Source organism: Camelina sativa, chromosome 16, assembly GCF_000633955.1.
Source record: "Camelina sativa cultivar DH55 chromosome 16, Cs, whole genome shotgun sequence".
NCBI classification, from domain to species: domain Eukaryota; kingdom Viridiplantae; phylum Streptophyta; class Magnoliopsida; order Brassicales; family Brassicaceae; genus Camelina; species Camelina sativa.
This window is the reverse complement of record NC_025700.1, coordinates 20,780,798-20,804,181: the sequence shown is the minus strand read 5'-3', so window position 1 is coordinate 20,804,181 and position 23,384 is coordinate 20,780,798. Positions and strand designations below refer to the sequence as shown.

The 23,384-nt window shown below is 37.6% G+C and overlaps 5 protein-coding genes and 3 long non-coding RNA genes across 9 annotated transcripts in view; 2 read left to right on the top strand and 6 right to left on the bottom strand.

Moving 5' to 3' along the window:
* The window catches only part of LOC104751552, a 3,861-nt gene extending 883 nt beyond the window's left edge, over positions 1 to 2,978 (bottom strand). The window contains exons 1-13 of one of the 2 annotated variants that reach the window (XR_002035864.1): positions 2,795 to 2,978; positions 2,637 to 2,723; positions 2,336 to 2,441; positions 2,070 to 2,230; positions 1,912 to 1,973; positions 1,545 to 1,815; positions 1,366 to 1,459; positions 1,192 to 1,268; positions 853 to 962; positions 640 to 705; positions 465 to 529; positions 184 to 274; positions 58 to 88 (exon numbers count right to left, since the gene is read on the bottom strand). This is a non-coding gene — a long non-coding RNA (uncharacterized LOC104751552). Of the gene's footprint in view, positions 1 to 57; positions 89 to 183; positions 275 to 464; positions 530 to 639; positions 706 to 852; positions 963 to 1,191; positions 1,269 to 1,359; positions 1,460 to 1,544; positions 1,816 to 1,911; positions 1,974 to 2,069; positions 2,231 to 2,335; positions 2,442 to 2,636; positions 2,724 to 2,794 lie in introns of those variants that run through there. The other variant, XR_002035865.1, reaches the window with a different exon arrangement.
* On the bottom strand, positions 3,325 to 4,417 carry LOC109129589. The gene is made up of 6 exons (XR_002035867.1): positions 4,237 to 4,417; positions 4,037 to 4,142; positions 3,873 to 3,921; positions 3,697 to 3,740; positions 3,501 to 3,588; positions 3,325 to 3,426 (listed from the first exon to the last, which is right to left on the bottom strand). It is a non-coding gene; the product is annotated as an uncharacterized LOC109129589 (long non-coding RNA).
* On the bottom strand, positions 4,484 to 5,066 carry LOC109129650. The gene is made up of 3 exons (XR_002035939.1): positions 4,963 to 5,066; positions 4,699 to 4,755; positions 4,484 to 4,569 (listed from the first exon to the last, which is right to left on the bottom strand). It is a non-coding gene; the product is annotated as an uncharacterized LOC109129650 (long non-coding RNA).
* On the bottom strand, positions 5,860 to 8,475 carry LOC104753879 (calvin cycle protein CP12-3, chloroplastic-like). The gene is made up of 3 exons (XM_010476065.1): positions 8,077 to 8,475; positions 5,966 to 6,033; positions 5,860 to 5,878 (listed from the first exon to the last, which is right to left on the bottom strand). Exons 1-3 carry the CDS (start codon positions 8,473 to 8,475, stop codon positions 5,860 to 5,862), a joined length of 486 nt encoding a protein of 161 aa, XP_010474367.1.
* On the top strand, positions 11,379 to 15,702 carry LOC104751550 (pyrophosphate--fructose 6-phosphate 1-phosphotransferase subunit alpha 2). Its single transcript, XM_010473507.2, has 18 exons — positions 11,379 to 11,571; positions 12,037 to 12,209; positions 12,303 to 12,415; positions 12,547 to 12,621; positions 12,713 to 12,826; positions 12,952 to 13,019; positions 13,143 to 13,226; positions 13,359 to 13,412; positions 13,637 to 13,717; positions 13,807 to 13,900; positions 13,992 to 14,065; positions 14,151 to 14,261; positions 14,345 to 14,389; positions 14,468 to 14,524; positions 14,622 to 14,726; positions 14,811 to 14,927; positions 15,041 to 15,144; positions 15,232 to 15,702. Exons 1-18 carry the CDS (start codon positions 11,482 to 11,484, stop codon positions 15,524 to 15,526), a joined length of 1,854 nt encoding a protein of 617 aa, XP_010471809.1. The 5' UTR covers positions 11,379 to 11,481; the 3' UTR covers positions 15,527 to 15,702.
* LOC104751548 (cyclin-dependent kinase B2-1-like) lies at positions 15,980 to 18,142 on the top strand. The gene is made up of 8 exons (XM_010473505.2): positions 15,980 to 16,356; positions 16,650 to 16,791; positions 16,889 to 16,950; positions 17,046 to 17,157; positions 17,283 to 17,376; positions 17,474 to 17,543; positions 17,622 to 17,760; positions 17,845 to 18,142. The coding sequence occupies exons 1-8, from the start codon at positions 16,130 to 16,132 to the stop codon at positions 17,938 to 17,940; spliced, it is 942 nt and encodes a 313-aa protein (XP_010471807.1). The 5' UTR covers positions 15,980 to 16,129; the 3' UTR covers positions 17,941 to 18,142.
* On the bottom strand, positions 18,100 to 20,469 carry LOC104751549 (protein PIN-LIKES 3-like). The gene is made up of 10 exons (XM_010473506.2): positions 20,260 to 20,469; positions 19,975 to 20,148; positions 19,795 to 19,874; positions 19,587 to 19,711; positions 19,365 to 19,486; positions 19,124 to 19,282; positions 18,952 to 19,044; positions 18,767 to 18,867; positions 18,407 to 18,663; positions 18,100 to 18,317 (listed from the first exon to the last, which is right to left on the bottom strand). The coding sequence occupies exons 1-10, from the start codon at positions 20,359 to 20,361 to the stop codon at positions 18,193 to 18,195; spliced, it is 1,338 nt and encodes a 445-aa protein (XP_010471808.1). The 5' UTR covers positions 20,362 to 20,469; the 3' UTR covers positions 18,100 to 18,192.
* LOC104751547 (protein PIN-LIKES 3-like) lies at positions 21,255 to 23,378 on the bottom strand. Its single transcript, XM_010473504.1, has 9 exons — positions 23,228 to 23,378; positions 23,048 to 23,127; positions 22,827 to 22,951; positions 22,598 to 22,719; positions 22,347 to 22,505; positions 22,171 to 22,263; positions 21,983 to 22,083; positions 21,659 to 21,897; positions 21,255 to 21,564 (listed from the first exon to the last, which is right to left on the bottom strand). Exons 1-9 carry the CDS (start codon positions 23,363 to 23,365, stop codon positions 21,440 to 21,442), a joined length of 1,182 nt encoding a protein of 393 aa, XP_010471806.1. The 5' UTR covers positions 23,366 to 23,378; the 3' UTR covers positions 21,255 to 21,439.

Sequence of the window (23,384 nt, the reverse complement as noted above, 5' to 3'; positions counted from 1 at the left end):
GACAAAGTCTAAGAACAAAAACGTGTAGGAAAGAATCTGTGGATCATCGATCTCTCATCTGAATGTGTGTACACAGCAAGAACATCATCTGGGAAACACAAGAAACAAAGGACCAACACTAGCCAATATTAAATAAAACAACTGATATGCTATAAGCCAAAAGGTGCATAGATGTGAGGTAACCTGAAAGTTAAACTCAGAAATCAAACGCACTCCCACAATGATTTTTCTTTCTCTCCGAACCTCCCACACAGTAATCTTGGTTCCTCATGATCTGCAACAAAGAGAGAGAGAGCTGTTTTTTCACATTTATAGAATGAACAAAACAAAAATCGGTTAAGAGGAAGAATACTACTACCTGAAGATGTAGCCAAGAAAAGACAAAAAAGATCCATCAAATAAAACCATCACCAATCGATCAGTGATGGAATGACTACAACAATGTCAACAAGAAGAGAGTGTACCTTTGGGAAGACTTGGTCTAAGACCTTCAAGGCAAACCAACATAACCCCGAACAAGGATGTCAGCCTGTGGATATGCAATCAAAACACACACACAAAGGTACCAACTGAATGAAGATAATGAATTCACAAAGAAAAATAGTTTGACATCATAAAATAAGGCTAAATCAGACATACCTATAGCAATGTGGTGACACTACGAGAATAAGAACATCATCATCAATTTCACTTCGTCTCAGGTCCCTACAACAATAAAATTCCCAGTTAAGCAAATTGTTTTCAAAATTTAATATGAACAGAAACACTGATCATTAACAAATTTCAAAGCAACACAAGGAACAAATAATAACACAAAATCATACATAAGTGAAGGATGATATGAAACAAAACCTGGAGGTGTTCTTCTTCTTCTGCTTCTTGGACGTTGGCTCATAGAATGGTGTCGTTTATGGAATTAGTTGTACATGCTCTCTACCTCCTTCAATGATGATCTCCTTGACCTGATTCACAAAATAATTAAACCATTAAATTGTAATTGTAACCAAAAATAAAATAAAAGAAAACCAACAACAACAACAACTTAAAGAAAAAAAAAAAGAAGCAAATTCATCAATCAAATCAGTAGAACCAATCGATGAAAAAATAAGTACCAATCGAACAAGAAACAACAACGATGGTGGTGAAGTGAGGAATGAGGCCAAATTATTTGTGAAGATGTAAAAAGCAAACCTCTGGTTAAGAGCCCGATTGAAGGCTAACAAGGCCATCTCCTTGGCCATTGCTTGACTGCAGTGTTGGCTCGGAACCTATGAGAGAGAGAGCAAACCAAATCATCAGGTGATAGCCAATGGAGAAGAAAAGAGGATCTGGCCATAAAATAGAGGTCTAAGAACAAACCCTGACCGAGTAATATTGGACTATAGATAGATACTCTATGTGGGATAAGGAACCCATGGCTTTGAGGTTCAAAGCTGCAGGAACCCAAAAATCTCCATACCTACAGAAACATATTAAACCCAAAATCTCAGTCTCGATCAAAAATAAAGAAACTAGAACAAATTTAAAAAGCAAATTCGACTCACAATTCATGGATTCTGTTGAGTAGTAGATTCGAACCATCATCATGTTGCTCTCTTGTCGCCATTAGAACGATCTCTTTCTGTCTCTTATCTCTCAAACTTGTTCGGCTGGAACTCCAGAGGACAATATTTTTCAAGAGCTGGGACAGACTCACTCTGAGAGATGTAGAAGAGCTTAAGAGCCCCACGAAGTTGCAAAGTTTCACCTTTGGGAGGACATGTTTACACTCTTTAGCCGCTCTAGTGGCTGTCCAAGAGCCCGGTCCCATATCAGCTGTAAAGAGAGAGAGAAAACAGCATCACAGTGATGAGTGTAGGTTTATTCAAAGAGCATTGTCAATAGCGCGAAAGTATGTCTGTGTAGATGTACCTGTGAGCAGATGACGAGATTCCTTGAGACAGCCAAAAAGCACAGTGTAGTAGTATCTAACTCTGAAAGAAAAGGTCACTCTATTAATTATAACCAAGATTCAGCAAAACAAGGCATGTGGTTAGTCATGCTTAAGTGATAACGATGCAGTTTTGTACCTTTCTTTCGGTTAGACGATAATAGTTCAGCAGCACTTCGCTAAGAGCATCAATGTTAGGCCACAGGTGGTTCTTGACGAAACTCGCCATGGTCTGTAAACCTGTACTTGGTCAAACACCATCAATCCAATAGAATCAGTTTTAATCAGTTTCTCCGCGATCTGCAAAAAGAGAACAAGAAGAAGAACCATGAGATGCTAATTTGTAATTCTAATAGAAATAGCCAAAGAGAAAATCCCTTAATAAAAACCCTAGAATTGTTATACCTTTACTTGCTCGATCAAATCAGATAAGAGTTGAAGAAGACGAAGAAACGTCATGGAAACAAATAACGTCTGTCCTCCTCCGATACTCACTTGGCACCATATCCAGCTAATTCATCAACGATACTCAACAGTTAGAGGACAAGAAAAGAGAAGAGAAGGTGATCGTTCGTTTATCAAATTGTCTAACAGGAAACTGTACTTGCATGATGGTGAAGAAGAGTGAGGATGATTATACTATTGATGTCGTTATTGTTTGGGTCATCATCAATCCTAAGGCTAAGAAAAGCAGAAGTTTGTTTACCTCTGTGCTTGCTTCAGTAGGAGTAACTTGTTATTTCCGGAGGCATGCTTTGTGTTTTAGCTACTGGTTCTAACACGGCACTTTATCCTGCAATAACAAGAATGGTTAAAAGAAGTAGTTGAACTTAAACACTAGTGATGAATGATTTGGAACAAAACCTTGAGGGGTTCTTCTTCTTCTTCTTGGACGTTTGCTCATGGTCTCATTCATGGAAGTTCAACATGGTCTCTAGTCTTGAATGATGATCTTCCTGCAGTCAGTGAGACAATCAACACATGAAAATAAAAATGGTTAAAAAAAGTAGTTGAACTTAGTCAATAGTAATGGATGATTTGAAACAAAAACTTGCTTCTTCTTGGACGTTACTCATGGTCTCATTCATTGATCGGTAAAAAGCTAGCTAACAGCTATGTTTGTGACACTCGTTTCCCTGCAATTAGTGTATGTTGGCTTGAGAATGTGAGCTACCATTTCACATTTTTTCTGATGAATGCCTTTGGCTTGAGAAAAACTGTGACTGGTTTTTTTGGCTTGATGCAGATGGATTTCTCAGCATACTAGCTAATCAGCTCAGACGTCCGCATCCCGGAGATTACTGTTGAATGAACAAGAAGAAGATAAAAAAGAATTAGAATAGCCTCTCATGATCTCACTTAACAATCTCACAAAGAAAGATATAGAAACTGGCCTTGTTGTTGACCTCTGTGCTTTGGTAGGTAGGAGTAAATTGTTATTTCCTGAGGCTTGCTTTGTGTGTTGTAGCTACTTGTTCTAACACGGATCTTTTATCCTGAAATAACATATAAGAATGGTTAAAAAAAGCAGTTGAACTTAACCAATGGTGATGGATGATTGAAACAAAACCTGGAGTGGTTCTTCTTGGACTTTGCTGATAGTCTCATTCATGGATTGGTAGAGCTAGCTAACAGCTATGATTGTGACACTCGTTTCCCTGCAATTAGTGAGACAATTAATCAACACGTGAAATTAAAAAAAAATAAAAAAACCATCTAGAATCAGTCAAATAAGTAAAAAGATGAGAGTAGTTAAAGAGAAATACGCCATGGAAACAACAAGGTCCTCCCATCCTCACTTGCACCATATCTGAATTCATCAAGAAGAAAAAAAGATGAAATTAAGTTGCATAACCTGAATTAAGCTCAATCAAACGTCAAAGTAACAAGAGACAACTTAACAGTAAAAATAAAAACCATTAAAAAGGAAAAGTTGCATAACCTGTGATTCCCACGCTTTGGACGAGAAGTTGCCAAAGAGCATTTATATCCTGAAACACCAGATAAAAAGGAAGTTAGACCAATCGAACAAGAAACAACAACGATGGTGGTGAAGTGAGGAGGAAAGAGACCAAATTATATGCGAAGATGTATAAAAAAGCAAACCTCTGGTTTAGAGAGGAGCTTAAGTAAGAGCCCGATTGAAGAAGGCTAACAAGGCCATCTCCTTGGACATTACTTGACTGCAGTGTTGCTGTGTTGGGCTCGGAACCTGAGAGAGAGAGAGAAAGAACAAAATCATCAGATGATAGTCAATGGAGAAGAGAAGAGGATTTTGGCCATAAAATAGAGGTCTGAGAACAAACCTCTTATCAATACCGAAAGCTCAGATCAGTCCCCACTCCTCACTCCTCAGTCGTCACTCCTCAAGTCCTCCGCTCCGTTTTTTTTTTCAGAGAAGGGGATTGGAATGGAAGGAGACGATGCTCCAAAACGGCAACGTCTCATCAACTAATGGACCCTAAAAGAAGAAATAAAGAATTATGGTGGGCCAATTAACATCAGAGCCCAATTCCAAGAATTCTTAACCAGAGCCCAGTGTTAAGAACAAAACCCCAGAAGACGTCACGGAGAAGAAGCGTTTCCATCAAAGCCAATCACTGATGATGATCCCATAAAAGCATCCTCGGATCCAAAACCTGAAATAAGTACATAACAACTATGAAAAATCACATGAGCATATATACATAAAGCAAGCAACCTACGCAATATTTTTAAAAACAAACCCCTGCAATAGTATAGATAAACTCAGAAATCAAGCACGCTACCACAATGTTTTTTTTTCTCTTCGAACCTCCCACAAAGTAATCCTGGTTCCTCATGATCTGCAACAAAGAGAGACATTAGCTGATCTAAGAACACTAAAATAAAATAAAAGGGAAAGAGGGTACCGTCAAAGAGGCAATAGGAACCGACGACGTCGACAGATCAAACATCAAAGGCATCATTCAAGTTCAAAATAAATTGAGACATAACAGAACAAAGGTTAAGTTATGGTTGTTATAGTGAAGATTTATCAAATCAGAGTGTACCTTTGGGAAGACCTTCAAGGCAAACGTAAAGTTCCAACCAGCATAACCACGAACAATGATGTCAGCCTGTGGATATGAAATCAAAACACGCACATAAAGGTACGAAGTTTATCATATTAGCCCCCCTGTGCCTAAAGAGAGAGATATGTTCGTTATAAAGACACTAAACAATAATTAAAAAGGGACAAAGTTTAGGAACAAACACATGTATCAAAGAATTTGTGAATCCATCTCTCATCTGAATGTGTGTACACAGCAATAACATCATCTGGGGAACACAAGAAACAGAGGACCAAACAAGAGCTAATATTAAATAAAACAACTGATAGGCAGAAAAGGTGTTATAGATGTGAAGTAACCTGGAAGTTAAAATCATACGCACTCCCCATAATGTTTTCTTTTTCTCTTCGAACCTCCCACCTGGTGCCTCATGATCCGCATCAAAGAGAAACAGAGATGCTTTTTTCTCACTTTATATAGCAAAGTTATAAAAAAAATTCGGTTAAGAGGAAGAAAACTACCTGAAGATATCGCATAGAAAGGCAAAAACGATCCATCAAAACCATCATCAATCGATCAAAGCATCTTCCTTCCTCCACAATCTGAAATTAGCAGAGCCAAGAAGAGTTAAAAATCGCATGAACATAATAAATAAAGCATTGAACTATTCAATTTACAAACCAAACCCTAGAAGAATAACATGAATTAGAGTGCCAACGAACGATCATTCAAAGCCATCACCGATCAAAGCCTCCACAAAACTAAACCAACAAAAAAAACAAAAAAAAAACGAAAAGTTAATAACATGTAATCAGAAAAAACCACCGACCAAAGAGACAATACATAATCAAATAGATGGGTTTAGATCACGGAACCTGCGAGAACGCCATGATTATATCATAACTGGCTTCCAAACCTGCAAAAACGAAGAAAAAAAACGTAAGTAACATAAACAACAAAGAAGAAGTAAATTAAAGACGTGTGTGAAGAGGAAGAAGAAAACCCTTTGAAGAAGTAGCACAGAGAAGAAGCGTGTCCATCATAGCCATGATCACTCTCATCATCCAAAACCTAAAACAACATAACAACAACAACACTGCAACAACAGGTAAATATCATCAACATATATATAGTAACCTATGCAATTTAGAAACTAAACCCTAGAAAATCCAATGATCGATCGGTTTAGAAAAAAAAAACAGAGACTGAGTTTTAGAAGAAGAACAACAACAAAACCCCTGAAGATATCGTTAGCACGGAGAAGAAGCGTTTCCCTTCAATCATGCATCATCCAAAACCTGAGATAAGTACATAACGACAAGTAATTAAATCACATGAACATATATAAAGCAAAGCAACCGATGCGTAATATTTAAAAAACCAAACCCTAGAAAATAAACAAGCGAGTGAAATCCAATGATCGGTTCAGAAAAAAAAAACAAAGACTTTTTAGAAAGAGTGTCACCACCGTAACGCTCGGATAGACTGTACAAGCTATGCTAGAAACCACCAAACCCTAGAAAAAAAAAACAAAGGTGAAAATCCAATGATCGATTAGAAAGAAAAAGAAACAGAGACGAGTTAAGAAGAATGTGACCGACCACCACCGTACGCTCGGAGTGACGAGAGGAACCAAGAAGAAAAATAAAAATAAGGAAAGATGTGATGTAGAGGTAAAGAGAAAAGTGAGATTTTATAGATGAGGTAAGAAAACTTACATTGACGGTTAAACTATTTCCTCTTCTTAATCTCTCCAATTTCCTTTTTGTTTTTTTTTTTTTTATTTTTTTTATATGCTTATTATTATTTTTTNATTGCTGATGATCCCTTTTTCAACTCATTTCAAGCTAATATATATATATATATATATATATATATATATATATATATATTATTTTAATATTTCCCTTTTTCTTCTATTTTTCTTTTCCAAATTCTTTTTTTTGTTTTTGGTAACGGCTATACTCGATTCTTTCCTTTGTTTTCTTTTCTTCCTTTCATTTTATTAACAACCGTTATTTTTATCATATGTTTTTTTTCATAAATATAAAAAAATATAAAAATATGATATAATTGATTATGGGATATAGTGGTTGTTGATGCAAAAATAATTATGAAAAATGGATCTCAAAATAACAGAAATAAAATGTATATTTTTAGTGAATCAAAATGTATTTGTGAGAAATTATACATAGATTGAAAAAGAATGTTCAATGATCATTGAAAATAAGAAAAAGAAAATATAACTACATTTCTATTATTATTTATTTTCTACAGCCAAAAAGTCTCAAATTTGTGACTTTTAAAATAAAAGTGAACAGTTTTTTTTGTTTTGTCAATAAACACTCAATTAAATTAAGTTACAAGGTTAGTGTTACTCCTCTCTAAAAGAAGTAAAAAACAACCAACTAACTTATATAGGAGGAAAAACAACCATGAGGTGTTGCTTAAACAAGAGCACACCACCGGAATTAAACTACAACAAAAAGGATAATAGGTATTGTAACAACAAGAGTACAAATAGAAAGAGCTACATAAAGTACTAAAACTAAGATAGAGAAGTCTTATAACCATAGGGATAGTGAGATCTACCAAAAAAATATGCCACAAAAATATGCCACATGAAGTGACGGGAGGCTGACCAATACCAAATCACTGGCCGTAAAACGACAAATTGCCACACTGGAATGTAAAGATTCCGACGAGTTTTTAAAAACCTAACTCACACTAAAAATGATGGATATTTAGCCTCCCTGAACAGAGAGACAACATGTAGGTTGGGACTTAAAGACTGTTAAAAATAATAAAGAGTGTCTCCCTATCAAAGCCATATGTTAGTTAAAAAAATCAACTCAAACCAAAGTGAACAGTTAGACTTAAAAGACTGTCAAAAAAATAATAAAGAGTGTCTCCCTATCAAAGCCATATGTTAGCTAAAAAAATAAACTCAAACCAAATTAAATCGAATCATCTTGAAACTATATTTTCTAAACCCTGCAGGTATATATATACCATTACTCATACACTCAAGATTAAAGATAATATTAAATCTACCATGTTACCATTACTATGATAGGATCGATGAACAGAAATAGTTTTAGTAACAAATTTTACAAAGTATCCTGAACACTCGTCGGTCTCAGGATTCTCTTGGCAGAAACTCTCGAGAGGATCCTGGTTGAGTAGCTTCAGTTTGATCCTTAGATCTGATCTGGCTTGACTCACCTCTTCAACTTCGTCCCACGCGACTCTGCACTCCTCCGATCCCTCGTCGGTCTGGCAAACCTCCGTCGCTTCCTTCACTTTCTCCTCTATCATCTCCGATAGCTTCTCTTCTCTCATTTTCGTCCCCTTGTACTTGGCAGTCGCAGTCGTTGCTATCGTCAGCTTCAATCGCCTCGGTTCTGTTCGAATCAGTCGAATAATCTCTGATCCGGTTGAGATAGATCGTCGCTGCTGGTGTAACGGAAGCAGCACTCTTACGTGGCTCGCCGCCGCCGCCGACATCATCATCTCTGTGAATTTTGATTTTGTTTCTCGTCTTCTTTCTCATAACTCCCAATTATTTTATTTGGGCATGTTGACTATGGATTATGAAATTACAAATAGAATCATCCAATATATCATGCGTGCTAAATTTCTTTACCAAAAGCCCTAGTTCTCTCCCAAACCAGAGTATCGCGGCGGCGCTATCTCCAATTTCCTCCGACGCCGGTGGGGCTCTTACTCGCCAGCGTCGGGGCACCACGACCTTAGATCCCGTCTATTTTTTCCTTTGTTTCTGTAGTTCTTCTTTTCAATTCTTTTTCCCCCTTTTGAGTATCCTTTTGCAATCTACTCAATCCCCTAATAATCACTCATATCCAGGCAAAGGCTTGCACAATACCAACCTCAGAGGGCGGAGGAGACTGTTAAACTCTCCTTTCTGCAACCACGACTCAGCCTCACTGCTAGCGGTAACCAAGTTCCTTTATCCTCTTATTTCTAGATTCGGAATGGCAATCACCTTTGTAGCACTATCTTTCCTAATGTCACCTGAGCCTTGGCAGGCAAAGATGGAAACGATATATGGTGAGGAAATCTCCAGAGACATGATTTTTCTCCGATTCAGGACCACCGCCTTAATCACAAGTCAACCCATGAACTTGGTAGATTTGTATCGGCTTTTACCGGAGACGAGGAAGCCTCCTTCACTCTCCTTGGTCAGTCGTTGTGAACATCATTGTATTCAATCATCCACAACATCTCTTTGGTGGATGAACTATGTCGACCTATCAGCCTTACATACGATCTTGACCAACCTCCAAAAGCCCAGATTCCCTCTGTCTAACCCCATATTATACTTTCGACTGTCCCTAGTTTGCTTAGCTACTCTCGGTGTCCGAAGACTGCATCAGAGAACCCTTTTAGCTAGGTTGTCTTGGTTGTACAAAGGTTATGTTGGAACCATGGTTATTGCTCTACTTGTGTTTTTATTGATTGGATCCCAGACTTACCAAGGTGTCCTTCAACCCCAGAAACCTTTCCCGTTCCTGAAGCTCATGTTTGTTTTTCTCTTGTCCGTGTTTTGCCAACTACAAAACTTGTGTGGAATTCTTGATCACCATTATCAAGGCAGAGAGGATCCACCTGTTTTGTTTAGGCTTCCCACTTATCCTCTGCACCTGTTCTTAGCTTCTTCGGCGATTGTCTCTAAACCCAATACCCTGCAACCATCCTATTGCCCGAAGCTCAGGTCTATATATTACTCGTTAGTGTCTCACCTTTTACTAACCTTGTGTGGTATTCTTGATCACCATTTCCATGGCATAGAGGGACCACCTGGTATGGTATGGCGTTGCACTTATTCTTGTCAAATCCTGATGCTAGCTGCAGTTCAAACCACCATCATCTTATCAACCATCACCCAGGCCCTTAGCCCCCGAATAATTGCCACTATTTCGACCCTGATACTGATCCTCACCCTGGTGAGTTCTTTGGCTCTGTTTCTCCTTCCAACGGTACAGTGTCTTTTGACTGTGACCTACCTGTCATCTCTCGATCTCATCGATGATGTCCAATCTTGCAACCATGATCCCACATGTCTCCAACTGCTTAATTGCATTTGTTTCATAGTTCTCATGGAACCTTGCCTGATGTTCTATATTTCTTTAGTTATGTTTATGATTTTGGGGAAAGTCTATGCTTGTAATGTCTTAAACTTAGGGATACTTTATCCCTCTCCTTGTAATGGTTCTATTTGATTGAATGAAATCATTTGTTTGTTCAAAATAAAAAAACCATCCAATCAATATTGTTCTATTTGCCACGTCATTTATTATAGTTGTGGCATTATCCAAGCTACACTCATCAAATATTTGACCCCTATTACCTACTCCTTTTTGTTGTTGTATATCATGATGTTATGTTTTCCGTATTCCCATTGCATATCACATAGCTTAAGTTTGTTGAGGTCGTATCAAGCTTAGCTAAGCTTATATGAGCATACCAATAATAATAAGCTTGTGTTTACCGTCTCTTTTTTGCCATCATGTTAGTATTGTTACATATAATTTGAGTACCAAAACATCATCGATCATGACATGATGATGAAATTCAGTTACTAGATGTCTTAATAAAAAATATTTGTGGGCCATGTAAAAAAAAACCTTAAAAGCCCAAATCAGGTCAAAAGAAATATATAAGCAAATTCATCAACTTTTTTTTTTAATAGAAACCATGTGCATAAATTTACTAAAATACAAACATTGGTACAAAAGATAGATTTATTTCTATGGGTAGTTTTTTTCCAGGCAAAATACTTGGGGAAGAGGGAACGAGAGGAGACGTTCTTTTCCTTGTATGTTTGCCTTTATTCCTTCCTCGTAATTACAATATTACCTTAAAGGTATATTCCCTGTATCGAATGCTATATTCTCCAACGTTTCCTTTTTACTTGCTTCACGCTATTTCCGTCTTTACCCTTCCTTCACCTATCCTTTCACTCTCCCTTTTTAAATTTAATTAGGAGTTTGGTCTCCTTTAGGTGGGAATTGTCAACTCGAACTAAACCAAAAGCTAACCGCATTTATAAACCTTAACTCAAACCTAACTTTTAAATTACGTACACTTACGAGTATAATTTTGCCGGTCTAAAATAATATAAACCCATAAGAAATTGAATACTAACCATAATGTTAGACAATCCGGGCACTAATCCGTTTAAAAAAAAAAATTAAAGTGGCATTTAACAAACCGAAAAGGTACGCCAAGGGTATTTCTGTCGAGTGGCAATCTCGTAATAATCAAGAAAAATAGGGGTAAAAAGCGTGGACTAAAGCTGGAAAAAATGAAGACCAAATTTTGGCTGTTTGGTTGATCGTATCGCCAAGTCCCCTTCCTCACGGCGCACACTATATAAATACTTTTGACGGACCAGAGAAAAAAAAAAAAAAACTTTCTCTCTGGAATTCTCCGATTCTCTCTGACACTCTCACCAACCTAATTTCTCTCCAAAACCTAAAAAAAAAGTTATCACCCATGGATTCAGATTTCGGAATCCCCAGAGAACTCTCTCCTCTTCAACAACTCCGATCTCAGTACCACCCCGAGCTTCCTCCTTGTCTCCAGGTTCGTTTCCTCCTCTCCTTTAGATCTCTTGCTTCACGCTGTTGTTACTGTCTTCAATGTTTGGATCTCTATGTATTTCATTAAAGTTATCTCTTACGTTGTTTCGTTTTCTCACAGTTTCGTCACTTCGTGTATATTTCGAATCCTTTGACTTGTTTATTGTGATTTTTTTCCACTTGAGGAACTTGCAATGTTGGTTCCGTTCATGCAGATCTGTTTTCACCGTTGTTATAATTGTGATCTAGGGTTTTGGATCTTCTTATACTTGTCCGTTTGAGTTTTTTCTCTGATTTGATATTTCAGTTTAGTGTGGTAGGTAGAATTGCCAATCAACGTGAACTAACTCGATTGAGTAATAACACTGTGACTTATAGTGATTGAATTGAATGTGGTTTTCCGGATTCGTGTTTTTATAATGTATTTGAATCGTTGTTGATTTTGTTCTTGATTTGCTTTACATTACAGGGAACTACTGTCCGTGTGGAACTTGGTGATGGAACCACTGTAGCAAAGGCCGCTGATGCTCATATCATTGCCCGTGCTTTCCCTCATTCTCTAGGCCAGCCTTTGGCTCACTTCCTCAGGGCAACTGCTAAAGTTCCTGATGCTCAGATCATTACCGAGCATCCAGCCAAGAGGTGTGCTTGCATCTGCATATATTTTGTTCTCTGTAATTCTTGCTCTGTGGCTATGTTGTTGTTTTGAGCTAGTTTTTTTATTTATTATTGTAGGGTCGGAATTGTGTTTTCTGGAAGGCAGGCTCCTGGTGGCCACAATGTAGTTTGGGGTCTTTACGAGGCTCTCAAAGTCCACAATGCCAAGAACACTTTGCTTGGATTTTTGGGTAAGTCCTGTTTTTTTCAGTTAATTGGTTTTCTTGTTCTGTAACGTCATTGTTTGCTATAAAGTCGCATCTTGCTTCTGTATTGATACGTGCCTGCTCATTAATCAGAAACTTTGGTAACTTGTCGACAGGTGGCTCTGAAGGTCTATTTGCCCAAAAGACTCTGGAGATCACTGATGATGTCCTTCAAACCTACAAAAACCAAGGTTGGTTGTTTGATAATGACGGTGTTATTATAATTCAGGATTTTATCTTTATTGCTTTCTGACTGATTGTATTTATATGAATGTTGTATAGGTGGCTTTGATTTGCTTGGAAGAACCAAGGATCAGATTCGAACAACCGAGCAAGTTAATGCTGCACTAAAAGCTTGCACGGATTTGAAATTGGATGGCCTTGTAATCATTGGAGGTACATAGTTTTCTTCTTCTTCTTTGGATGTCTGTTATGAGTATCCAATGTACTTCAAATTGCGTAAACCGTATTGTTGAAGTTCATCACAGTATTTTCTAAATCAATAATTTTATATTTGTTAGGTGTAACATCAAACACTGATGCTGCTCACCTTGCTGAGTTTTTCGCTGAAGCAAAATGCCCAACAAAGGTCCTAGTTTTCCCCTAGTTCTTCTCTTTCTTTGTCTGATCGTGTAATGATGAACATTTTAGTGACAGTTGCACCTTATTACTGTAGAGTTCCTTAACAGCATAATTTACCAATATTTTTCAGGTAGTTGGTGTTCCGGTCACTATCAATGGAGACCTCAAGAATCAGTTTGTGGAAGCAAATGTTGGTTTCGACACCACATGCAAGGTAACTGTCCTTCATTCGGGTTCTTTTATTTGTAGGTATTGTAACCAACAATATTTCCATACCCTCGCCAATCGTTTCAGATGAGTAACCTTCTACTCGTTATTTATGTTTATGTTATTTTACCGTGTACAGGTGAATTCTCAGCTCATTAGCAATATCTGCACTGATGCCCTTTCAGCAGAGAAGGTAAATATGTTAATTCTTTCTGGTCGTTATTATGTTTTAGAAAGCTTGCTAGGACACTCAACACCATTGAAATGTTCAGTCTAGCCGCATCTTAATGAATTTCGTATTCATATTGATATAGTTCTTCTGGTTATAATGTGAAGTTCATTAAGTTGGGTTCTTTTATGATTCTGTGATCCAATTTTCTTTAGATAATAATAATACATTTTCCTCTGTATTGCCAGTATTATTACTTCGTCCGTCTCATGGGTCGGAAGCATTCACATGTTGCTCTTGAGTGTACACTTCAGTCCCATCCAAACATGGTATTCTTGCAATTTCTGAATATCTATAATCGATTTTGTTGGCAATGCTGTCTCTAGTTTCTCATTTGCTTGTGATGCGATTGTCTCAGGTGATACTGGGTGAGGAGGTTACAGCATCTAAGCTCACAATATTTGACATCACAAAACAAATCTGTGATGCTGTTCAAGCAAGAGCAGAACAAGGTCTCATAATTATAACGAGTTTGTGCTATTTTGGTAGTGATGTCTTTTGCTTATCTATTAACTCTATTGATAAACCGATTATTTGTACCAGACAAAAATCATGGAGTTATCCTAATTCCTGAAGGGCTCGTTGAGAGTATCCCTGAACTCTATGCTCTGTTGAAGGTAATGATTCAGTACTGGCAAGCAGTTATATCTCATTTGAAAAACTATTTTTCCGGATACTTAGAGAAACATTGTGCGTATGCAGGAAATTCATGGATTGCTCAAAGAGGGTGTGCATACTGATAATATTTCTTCTCAGCTGTCACCTTGGTCATCTGCTTTGTTTGAGTTTTTGCCCCCATGCATTAAGAAACAGGTTATAATCTTTGGCATGGAACTTTTTTTTTGTCTTCCTCACATGTAAAAGCATACTTATGAATTTGTTGTCTATTGCTGCAGCTACTTCTCCATCCCGAGTCTGATGATTCTGCTCAGCTATCCCAGGTAAGAAGAATGAAAATGATGGAGCTACTGTGCTATAAAAACTTGGAAGTCTAATTGTTTATTTGCTATCTTCCCTAGATTGAGACAGAGAAACTTCTAGCTTATCTTGTGGAGACTGAAATGAACAAGCGTTTGGTAAGTTGCACATTTTTTTTCACCTTGCCTGAACATGCAAGTCTTTCACTGATACGAAATCAATCTTTCCCCTAACACTAATTTTGGAAAGTGACAGAAAGAAGGGACATACAAGGGGAAGAAATTCAACGCCATCTGCCACTTTTTTGGCTACCAAGCTCGTGGATCACTTCCATCAAAATTCGATTGTGACTATGCCTATGTATGTAATTTCTATCATCTCTACAATGCTGTTGCAACTTTCATATTTTGGATACTCACACCATTGATCATAACTTTGATGCAGGTTCTTGGGCATGTATGTTACCACATCCTCGCAGCTGGTTTGAATGGTTACATGGCAACAGTGACTAACCTGAAGAGTCCTGTAAACAAATGGAAATGCGGGGCTGCACCTATATCAGTTGAGTTTTGTCTCACTTGTTTATAAGATGGAACTTTTGTTTTGTAGATGTTTGTTCTTCCTGACTGCAAGTTTCAGTTTTACTGACCCTAGTCTCTTCTCTGTTACCTTAGACAATGATGACGGTTAAGCGTTGGTCCCAAAATTCTGGGTCTACTTCAATTGGTAGACCTGTAATTCATCCGGCTGCAGTGGACTTGAAAGGCAAAGCATACGAGTAAGATTTTGTTCCTCATCAACCTGTCATAGAGAACACCATAAGAATGAATCAAGTCAACTAATTATTTGTCAAATGATTTTGCAGTCTATTGAGACAAAACGCGCATAAATTCTTGATGGAAGATATGTACAGAAACCCAGGACCTGTCCAGTACGATGGTCCAGGTGCAGATGCAAAAGCGGTAAGTCTGTGTGTAGAAGACCAAGATTACATGGGAAGAATCAAGAAGCTGCAGGAGTATCTTGATCAGGTGAGGACGATAGTGAGACCGGGTTGCTCTCAAGATGTTTTGAAAGCGGCATTGAGTGTTATGTCTTCGGTGACTGACGTTCTCACTACAATCTCATCTTCTTCTACCAGCGGTCAGCAGTATGCTTAAAGAATTTAATTATCTCTCCCAAGTTTTTTTGTCAACTTAGTCATAAACCTCATCACCTCTCTCTCTCTCTTTCTTCTATATTAAAGTCGTCTTTTGACTGACGTAACTCTATTGTTCACGGTTGAGTTTAGGAAAAGAATAATCAAAGTTAAGGATTTTGAATAATGCTTTTTTTTTTTTTATGGAGAAGTGTGTGTGGGTGCATTGATCTTCTGATGACCTTTTCGATCACATTGCTTTGTATATGAACATAAATGTTGGTCAATTATACTTTTGACTTTACAAACTAACTAGATGTAATGACAAGTGGACACGAATTGATAAATCTTAACCAAATTAAGAAGAAGAAAAAAGATGCGTTTTTCAAAAGACCGCTCCAGTTTGAATTTCGAAAATTGATCCGTTGTGGAAAGCTCAGGAAAAAAGGAATTTTATAATTTTCAATCTCATTTTAATTTATATAAGCCGTTTCTATACACTTTGTTTCTCTGTCAATTCACTTTTCCCAATAAGAACCCAATTGAGAGAGTGAGAGATAGAGCCGAAGAAGAAGAAGAAGATTTCTAGAGAGAGAGAGAGAGAGAGAGAGAGAGAATAAGAGAGATGGACGAGGGAGTAATAGCTGTTTCCGCCATGGACGCTTTCGAGAAGCTTGAGAAAGTTGGGGAAGGGACTTACGGGAAAGTTTACAGAGCCAGAGAGAAAGCTACCGGCAAAATCGTCGCTCTGAAGAAGACGCGTCTCCATGAGGACGAAGAAGGCGTTCCTTCCACCACTCTCCGCGAGATCTCCATCTTGCGCATGCTCGCTCGCGATCCCCACATCGTTAGGTTAGGGTTTTTACCGCTTATTGCTTTCAAAATCTCCCCCAATTTTTTTTTTTTTTTAATTTATCGATCGTGTCTCTTTTTTTTTAATCTGCGCTAGGGTTTGAATCAGTCGATTCTATCACTATCTCGCTTGTTTTCCAGATTAGATAGATTCTCAAATAAGAAAATCTGAGTTTAGTTAGTAACAACTGTTCATAGATCTGTGGAATTTGTTAATAAAGATGAGTTAGTTTTCTAGTGATTGCAAAAATCAAATCTCAGAGAACCTGATTGTCATCTTATATCTTCAATAGGTTGATGGACGTTAAGCAAGGACTAAGCAAAGAAGGCAAAACTGTACTGTACCTGGTTTTTGAATACTTGGATACTGATGTCAAGAAGTTCATCAGAAGTTTCCGTAGCACTGTCAAGAACATTCCACCCCACACTATCAAGGTCTTTATTTTGTTTTTTGACATCTCTCTTTAACTTCGTTATGTGAATCACTTTGATATAATTGTCCATTAAAACAACATTCTGAAACTATTCGCAGAGCTTGATGTACCAACTTTGTAAAGGAATGGCTTTCTGCCATGGCCACGGGATATTGCACAGGTGAACTGTTTTCCCTTGTTTCATCTTTTTTCAAGTGAGAATGATTTGAAATTGAGATCTCTGTTCTTACTACATATCCTGATGTGTCATAACAGAGATCTTAAGCCTCACAATCTCTTGATGGATCCCAAGACGATGAGGCTCAAAATTGCAGATCTTGGTTTAGCAAGAGCCTTCACTCTGCCAATGAAGAAGTATACCCATGAGGTAATCTATGTTGACACTGTTTCTTGTATTGTGCTTACCTCCTATCCCTGTTTATCTGATCTCAACATATGTATTTTTATGAACCTACAACTTATGGTTTTTGAATTGGTTTTCCATTGCAACAGATATTGACTCTATGGTATAGAGCTCCAGAAGTTCTTCTTGGGGCAACCCATTACTCTACAGCTGTGGATATGTGGTCTGTTGGCTGCGTTTTTGGTACGTATTCATTCCCCTTTCAGCCTCACTGGCTTAATTATCAATCTTGATTTATAAAGTACTAGCAGCTAACATATTGTTACTTTACCATTTACAGCTGAACTTGTGACCAACCAGGCAATCTTTCAGGGAGACTCTGAGCTCCAACAGCTCCTCCATATTTTCAAGTAAGTCTCTGTCCTGATTCTTCTACCTCTTACATGACAAACACAACAAAACCTTTGTTCATTGTGTCGCTCTTCCAGGTTGCTTGGGACACCCGATGAAGAAATGTGGCCTGGCGTGAACACACTCAAGAACTGGCATGAATACCCACAGTGGAAACCCTCGAGTCTCTCCTCAGCTGTTCCAAACCTCGACGAGGCTGGACTTGATCTTCTCTCTGTAAGTCTAGAGTTCTTTAATTAGTTATCAAAACACACACACTCAACAGATGAACTAATTGCGTTATTTGTCTGTCTTGAACAGAAAATGCTGCAGTACGAGCCAGCGAAACGAATCTCAGCGAAGATGGCTATGGAGCATCCTTACTTTAATGATCTGCCAGACAAGTCTTCTCTCTAAGGATTTAAATCTTCAGTTAGTATCTTTCCCAGTTTTATTGTTTTGCTTCTTTCTAGCATATCTCTAGTGTGCTGCTTCCCCCTCTAGGAATCATCCTTCTTTCAAGCAGAATATCACTTCTGATTGTTGTTTCTTTCTGTTCGAATATTTGTATCAAAGGGCTTTAACGTCTTAAGAATATATAAAAATTTGCAATTATGCATATGATCCAGTCATCTGGAAGTCTAAGAACAATTCTTAAATAAATGGTGTTTAAGCCACAAGCCACATGAAGAATGTAGGCCAAAGAGTGAGTGAAATCGAAGCCAAAGAGTAAGTCCAGAGCATAATCACTGAGCATTCACTCTCCCCAGACCCGAATAATTGGGTCATTGTACCTGCAAAGTGAGTAAATCTAATGATCTGATGATACACACAAAGCAATTAATATTTCTCAAGTTAAAAGAGTTGGTTTGCAGCAACGAACCTAGATTCATGGCTGGTGGGACAGCATACTGAAGAAGGAGAACGAATTGGTACAAGGGTTCTGAGGTAACTAAATCCAACTTGTATGCTCCTCTCACGATTAAAACACCGCTTATAGGCAGCAAAATGTAACGTGCAACCAAGACGCCGATAATGCTGGACTTTGTAATTCCTGAACTCGTTATTCCTGAACTCATCGTCAGACCTTTAAGTAGGTTTCCTCCCATAATCAGGGTCATAGCAGGAATGGCCCCATCTCTTCAGCCAAAAGAAACAGGACACAAAAAACAGTGAGTTTTTCCAAGAGATGGATCATTGTTGAGCTGCTACTAAGATAATGAGTCGTCTGTTCCAGAATTACCCCAATAGAGTTAATGAGTCTTGAATGACACGGAGAGGCGCTACTGTGCCGATTAGTAGGTTCCTTAAAGGAGTGATGAGCCCAATCAGGAGGGCGATAATCTGAAAACAGAAAGGTAAGAAAGATTAAACTAGTGTGATATCTTTGAATTTACATATATGGAAAGGAGCCACTGTAACACAAACCGCAGCAATAGTTGCTGGAGCAAATATTGACGCAAGGTCGACTTTCTCTGACAGAGAAACAACTCTTCGCTTAAGCTTTTCCCACCTCCCAACCTGTCACACACACAGTCACATACCAAAAGGATTAAACACTGATGATGAAGAGTTATTAATTATTGAGTGATGATGAGACCTTATTATGGTTGTCTTCTTCTTCTTCTTCCTTGGAAGAAATAAGTGGTACTTTGCAGCTGTTGTAGTTGGATTCAACAGAATGTAGGGTTTCAACGGGAGAGTTCGAAAGCACACGCATAAGATTGTATATGTAAGTCCATGAGTACACCGTTCCCATCTGATAACGTATACAAATAAAGTGTCATGATATACACTGATAAAAGAACCAGAAGGTGGATAGAGAGAGAGAGATAAGTTACAGTCATGGAGAGTGTAACATAACCCATTCCATATTTCTCGCAACTCTCAGGATCTCCAAATGGACCTCCTTTTTCTTTACAAATGGCTGGGATGATAATGAGAGGCATTGTTCCCAAATTCCCTGGTTTTCAGTTTCATTCATCATCACATTTCATAAGCAAGACATAGGAGAACAAGGGCAACAGATTCTGTTATTATATAGTATATTTCAAGGCTTGTACCAGAAGCACAACAACAAATGATGAGACCACGAAGATGCGAAGGAGGCTTAGTGATGACAATAACAATCCAGCCGAGTAACGAACCAATGATGAATGTGAGCAGAACATTGACCGGCATAAACCACCTGCAGCAAAATCCATCATTGAGCAAAGATATATAATATCTGACTGATTCACTCATAATGGAAATCTCAATATAAAGACTTACATTTTCACCAAGCTTTCATATGTAACACTATCTGCCAAGCGGCTTCCAATAAGCGAAGGACTAAACACATAGAAGACAATCTATATACAAAAACACAAAATAACAAAGAGAAATTAAGTTGAATAATTTGGATATGTTAGAGAACTAAGAGAAGAGAGTGAAACTATGTTATAAACGGACGTTGTTCAAATGTTTGCGAGCATCAGGACCAAGAAGATTGACTCTGTCGAGAGCCAAATAAAATCCAACTGATGTTATCAACAGAGTCTCCACAACTGGTTTAGATGAAGCTATAAACAACTCCAAAAGCTTCATCTCTACTTCCAATTTTTTATAATCTTCCAAAGCTAGAATCTGCAAACATAATCAATAGATATATCCATGATTTGAGCAGAAGAAACAGTGAACCAGTGGAGCTGCAAGAAGCAACGACGATAACAGAGCTCGATTTCTCCTATAAAGTACCTTTTTATAGGAAGTGTGTCTGTGTGTGAGAGAGACAGATCTAGAGATAAGAGTAAGAACTGTTTTGTTCCATATGAAAAAGAGAAAAAGCCAACGTATCATAAGATAATAGATTCCTAGCTAGCTCCTTTTTGAAGTCCAACATGATTCTGAACTTACAAACTTATGATAACTCTCAAGCTCCTGTCCTTTGATTGTAATACTTTTTATTATAATCATTTCTATACAGACGTTCCTTTATTATTGTTTTTTTTTCTCCTAATTCGTGAAATACATATTAAAGTTATTATTCAATTAATTTCCTTGATAGAATTAGAGATACCAAAAATAAAAACAAATTCCATAATTTTTGGAAAACTATCAAAAGGTTCTTTGTTTGTTTCGTATATTACTATATTGTCATGTGAATGATGCTTTATCTGAGAAGAGAATACAAATCGGAACCGTCGTCATGTTACTTTGTGGTTCTTTGTGAAGATGTGGACATTGTCACATAGTGTTCATCGTATGGTAAAGAACAATTATGTTGATTTTTTAAACAATTTTTTTTTTTTTTTGTCATTGTCATCTATCTTCTGGCGAATCTTTCATAAACTAAAATGTTTCTGTACTACAAATTTTACATAGTATAATTTGGAGCCTATTCTCTAATAATTCGTCCAAAATTGTTATAATACCATACATTTTTATTAGTATCATTTGAGTATCTCAAACCCTCCTGATGTGGAAGTCATAAACGTGATCATAGGTAGATGTTTAACGATAGTAAACGGCTAGAAATGTTACATCATAATCTCAAATCTGATGTTAATTAGACAATTCATCTTAGAGTTGGATTTTAGGTTTGAGATACATGGGAAAACTGATTTCAAGAAATTCATCAGAACACTCACCACTAGAGTGCTACTACTTATCCTGGTATCATAACACAGATTTTAAGTCTCACAATCTCTTGATGGATCAATGAGGATCAAAATAGTAGCAAGAGTTTCTCCTAATCTGTTCCAAACCTTGGTGAGGCTGGACTTTATCTTTCTAACTGTAAGTCCAAAGTTTGTATAAAAAGCTTATATCGTTTTAAGAGTATATTCTCTATTATATTATACATGATCCAATCACCTAGAAGTCTAAGAACAATTATTGAATGAATGGGTGCGTATAACAAGATGAGCATGGAGGTTTAGGCCACAAGCCACATGAAGAATGTGGGCCAAACAGTGAGTGAAACCGAAGCTAAAGAGTAAGTCCAGAGCATCATCACTGAGCATTCACTCTCCCCAGTTCCAAATAACTGAGTAATTGTACCTGCAAAAAGTAAGTAAAAACTTAATGAATGATGTATCTTATCGGAAAGAAGTAACTGTACTTATAAAGAGAGAGTTGGTTTGAAGCAATGAACCTAGATTCATAGCTGGTGGGACAGCATACTGAAGAAGAAGAACGAACTGGTACAAGGGCTCTTTGGTGATTAAATCCAACTTATATGCTCCCCTTACGATTAAAACACCGCAAATAGGCAGCAAAACGTAACGCGCAACGAGGACGCCGATAATGCTGGACATTTTCATTCCTGAGCTCCTCATACCTTTGAGTAGGTTTCCTCCAATAATCAAGGTAATAGCAGGAATGGCCCCATCTCTTCAGCCAAAAGAAACAATACACATAAGAGATGACTTTTCCTAAGAGATGAATCATTGAGTACCGGGTATTAAACTACAATTACCCCACTAGAGTTACTGAGTCTTGAAGCACCCGGAGAGGAGCTTCTGTGCCGATTACTAGCTTTCTTATAGGAGTAATGATTCCGATCACAAGCGCGATCATCTGACAAAGAAGGTTAGGACTTAGGAAGATAACACTAGTGTGAGTGACATCTATAATGGATAGAAAAGAGTCTTTAAACACACAAACCGCAGCAATAGTTGATGGAGCAAATATTGTCCGAAGGTTGACTTTCTCTGACAGTGAAACCAATCTTCGCTTGACTTTTTCCCACCTACCAACCTAACACAAACACACACACTCACTACCAGAAAGATGATTCCCACATTGATGATTCAAAGTTACTATTGAGTGAAGATGTGAACCTTATGGTAGTCTTCTTCTTCTTCTTCCGTAGAAGAAATGAGTGGGACTTTGCAGCTGTCGTAGTTCGATTCAACAGAGTCATGTGGGATTTCAACAGGAGAGTTGGATAGCACACGCATAAGATTGTACACGTAAGTCCATATGTAAACAGCTCCTATCTAAAAACATTTACCAAGTACAGTGTCATGATAATACACACTGATAAAACAATCTTGAAGAAAGAGAGAGAGAGAGAGACAGAGAAACTTACAGCCATAGAGAGAGAAACATAACCCAGTCCATATTTCTGACAACTCTCAGGATCTCCAAAGGGACCTCCTTTTTCTTTACAAACAGCTGGGACAATGATAAGTGGCAGATTCCCCAAATTCCCTGTTTTTTTTGTGGGTTTCACATACTCATCATCATCAGCAACACATCTTGAAATCAGACAAATTCATGACATGCTAAGTGTTTTTTTTTTTATGTTTTTGTTATACCAGCAGCACAACAACCAACAACGAGACCACGAAGATGCCGAGGTGGCTTAGTGATGACAACAACAAGCCAACCCAAGAACGAACCAATCATGAACGTGAACAGAACATTAATCGGCATAAACCACCTGCAGCAACGAAACCATCATTTTTTCCATTATAAGTAACCAATAAAAAGAGCAATTAACTCTAATGAAATAAAAAAAATCCCATGACTGACTTACATTTTCACCAAGCTCTCATAAGTAACACTATCAACTAAACGGCTTCCGATAAGCGTAGGACTAAACACATAGAAGACAATCTATATACATAACAAAAAAAAAATGGAAATTAAAAAAATCAGAATTTTATATAGTTTTTTTTTATATATATATATAAGAAAGAATCGAGAAATAACTGACGTTGTTCAAGTGTTTACGAGCATCTTGACCGAGAAGATTGACACCGTCAAGAGCCAAATAGAATCCGACAGAAGTTATCAAAAGAATCTCCACAACTGGTTTAAGTGAAGTGATGAACAGATCCAATATCTTCATCATCCTTTTTTTTTTTTTTTTA

Bases quoted from the DNA above. Each gene is read 5' to 3' on its own strand.
- LOC104751547 (XM_010473504.1), bottom strand. From the start codon at position 23,365: ATGATGAAGATATTGGATCTGTTCATCACTTCACTTAAACCAGTTGTG. The intron at 21,898-21,982 runs GTAATTGTAGTT...TTTTGGCTGAAG, and splicing joins GACTCAGTAACTCTAGTGGG to AGATGGGGCCATTCCTGCTA. The intron at 21,565-21,658 runs GTTCATTGCTTC...TACTTTTTGCAG, and splicing joins CCCACCAGCTATGAATCTAG to GTACAATTACTCAGTTATTT.
- LOC104751548 (XM_010473505.2), top strand. From the start codon at position 16,130: ATGGACGAGGGAGTAATAGCTGTTTCCGCCATGGACGCTTTCGAGAAG. The intron at 17,158-17,282 runs GTAATCTATGTT...CCATTGCAACAG, and splicing joins TGAAGAAGTATACCCATGAG to ATATTGACTCTATGGTATAG. The intron at 17,544-17,621 runs GTAAGTCTCTGT...TCGCTCTTCCAG, and splicing joins CAGCTCCTCCATATTTTCAA to GTTGCTTGGGACACCCGATG.
- LOC104751549 (XM_010473506.2), bottom strand. From the start codon at position 20,361: ATGATACGTTGGCTTTTTCTCTTTTTCATATGGAACAAAACAGTTCTT. The intron at 19,712-19,794 runs GTAAGTCTTTAT...ATTTTGCTGCAG, and splicing joins TATGAAAGCTTGGTGAAAAT to GTGGTTTATGCCGGTCAATG. The intron at 19,045-19,123 runs GTCTCATCATCA...TGTGTGTGACAG, and splicing joins AAGAAGACAACCATAATAAG to GTTGGGAGGTGGGAAAAGCT.
- LOC104753879 (XM_010476065.1), bottom strand. From the start codon at position 8,475: ATGATGATGTCGGCGGCGGCGGCGAGCCACGTAAGAGTGCTGCTTCCG. The intron at 6,034-8,076 runs GTAAAATTTGTT...ATGTTGTTTTAG, and splicing joins ACGAGTGTTCAGGATACTTT to GTTTTGGATGATGAGAGTGA.
- LOC104751550 (XM_010473507.2), top strand. From the start codon at position 11,482: ATGGATTCAGATTTCGGAATCCCCAGAGAACTCTCTCCTCTTCAACAA. The intron at 14,525-14,621 runs GTAAGTTGCACA...GGAAAGTGACAG, and splicing joins CTGAAATGAACAAGCGTTTG to AAAGAAGGGACATACAAGGG. The intron at 15,145-15,231 runs GTAAGATTTTGT...ATGATTTTGCAG, and splicing joins TTGAAAGGCAAAGCATACGA to TCTATTGAGACAAAACGCGC.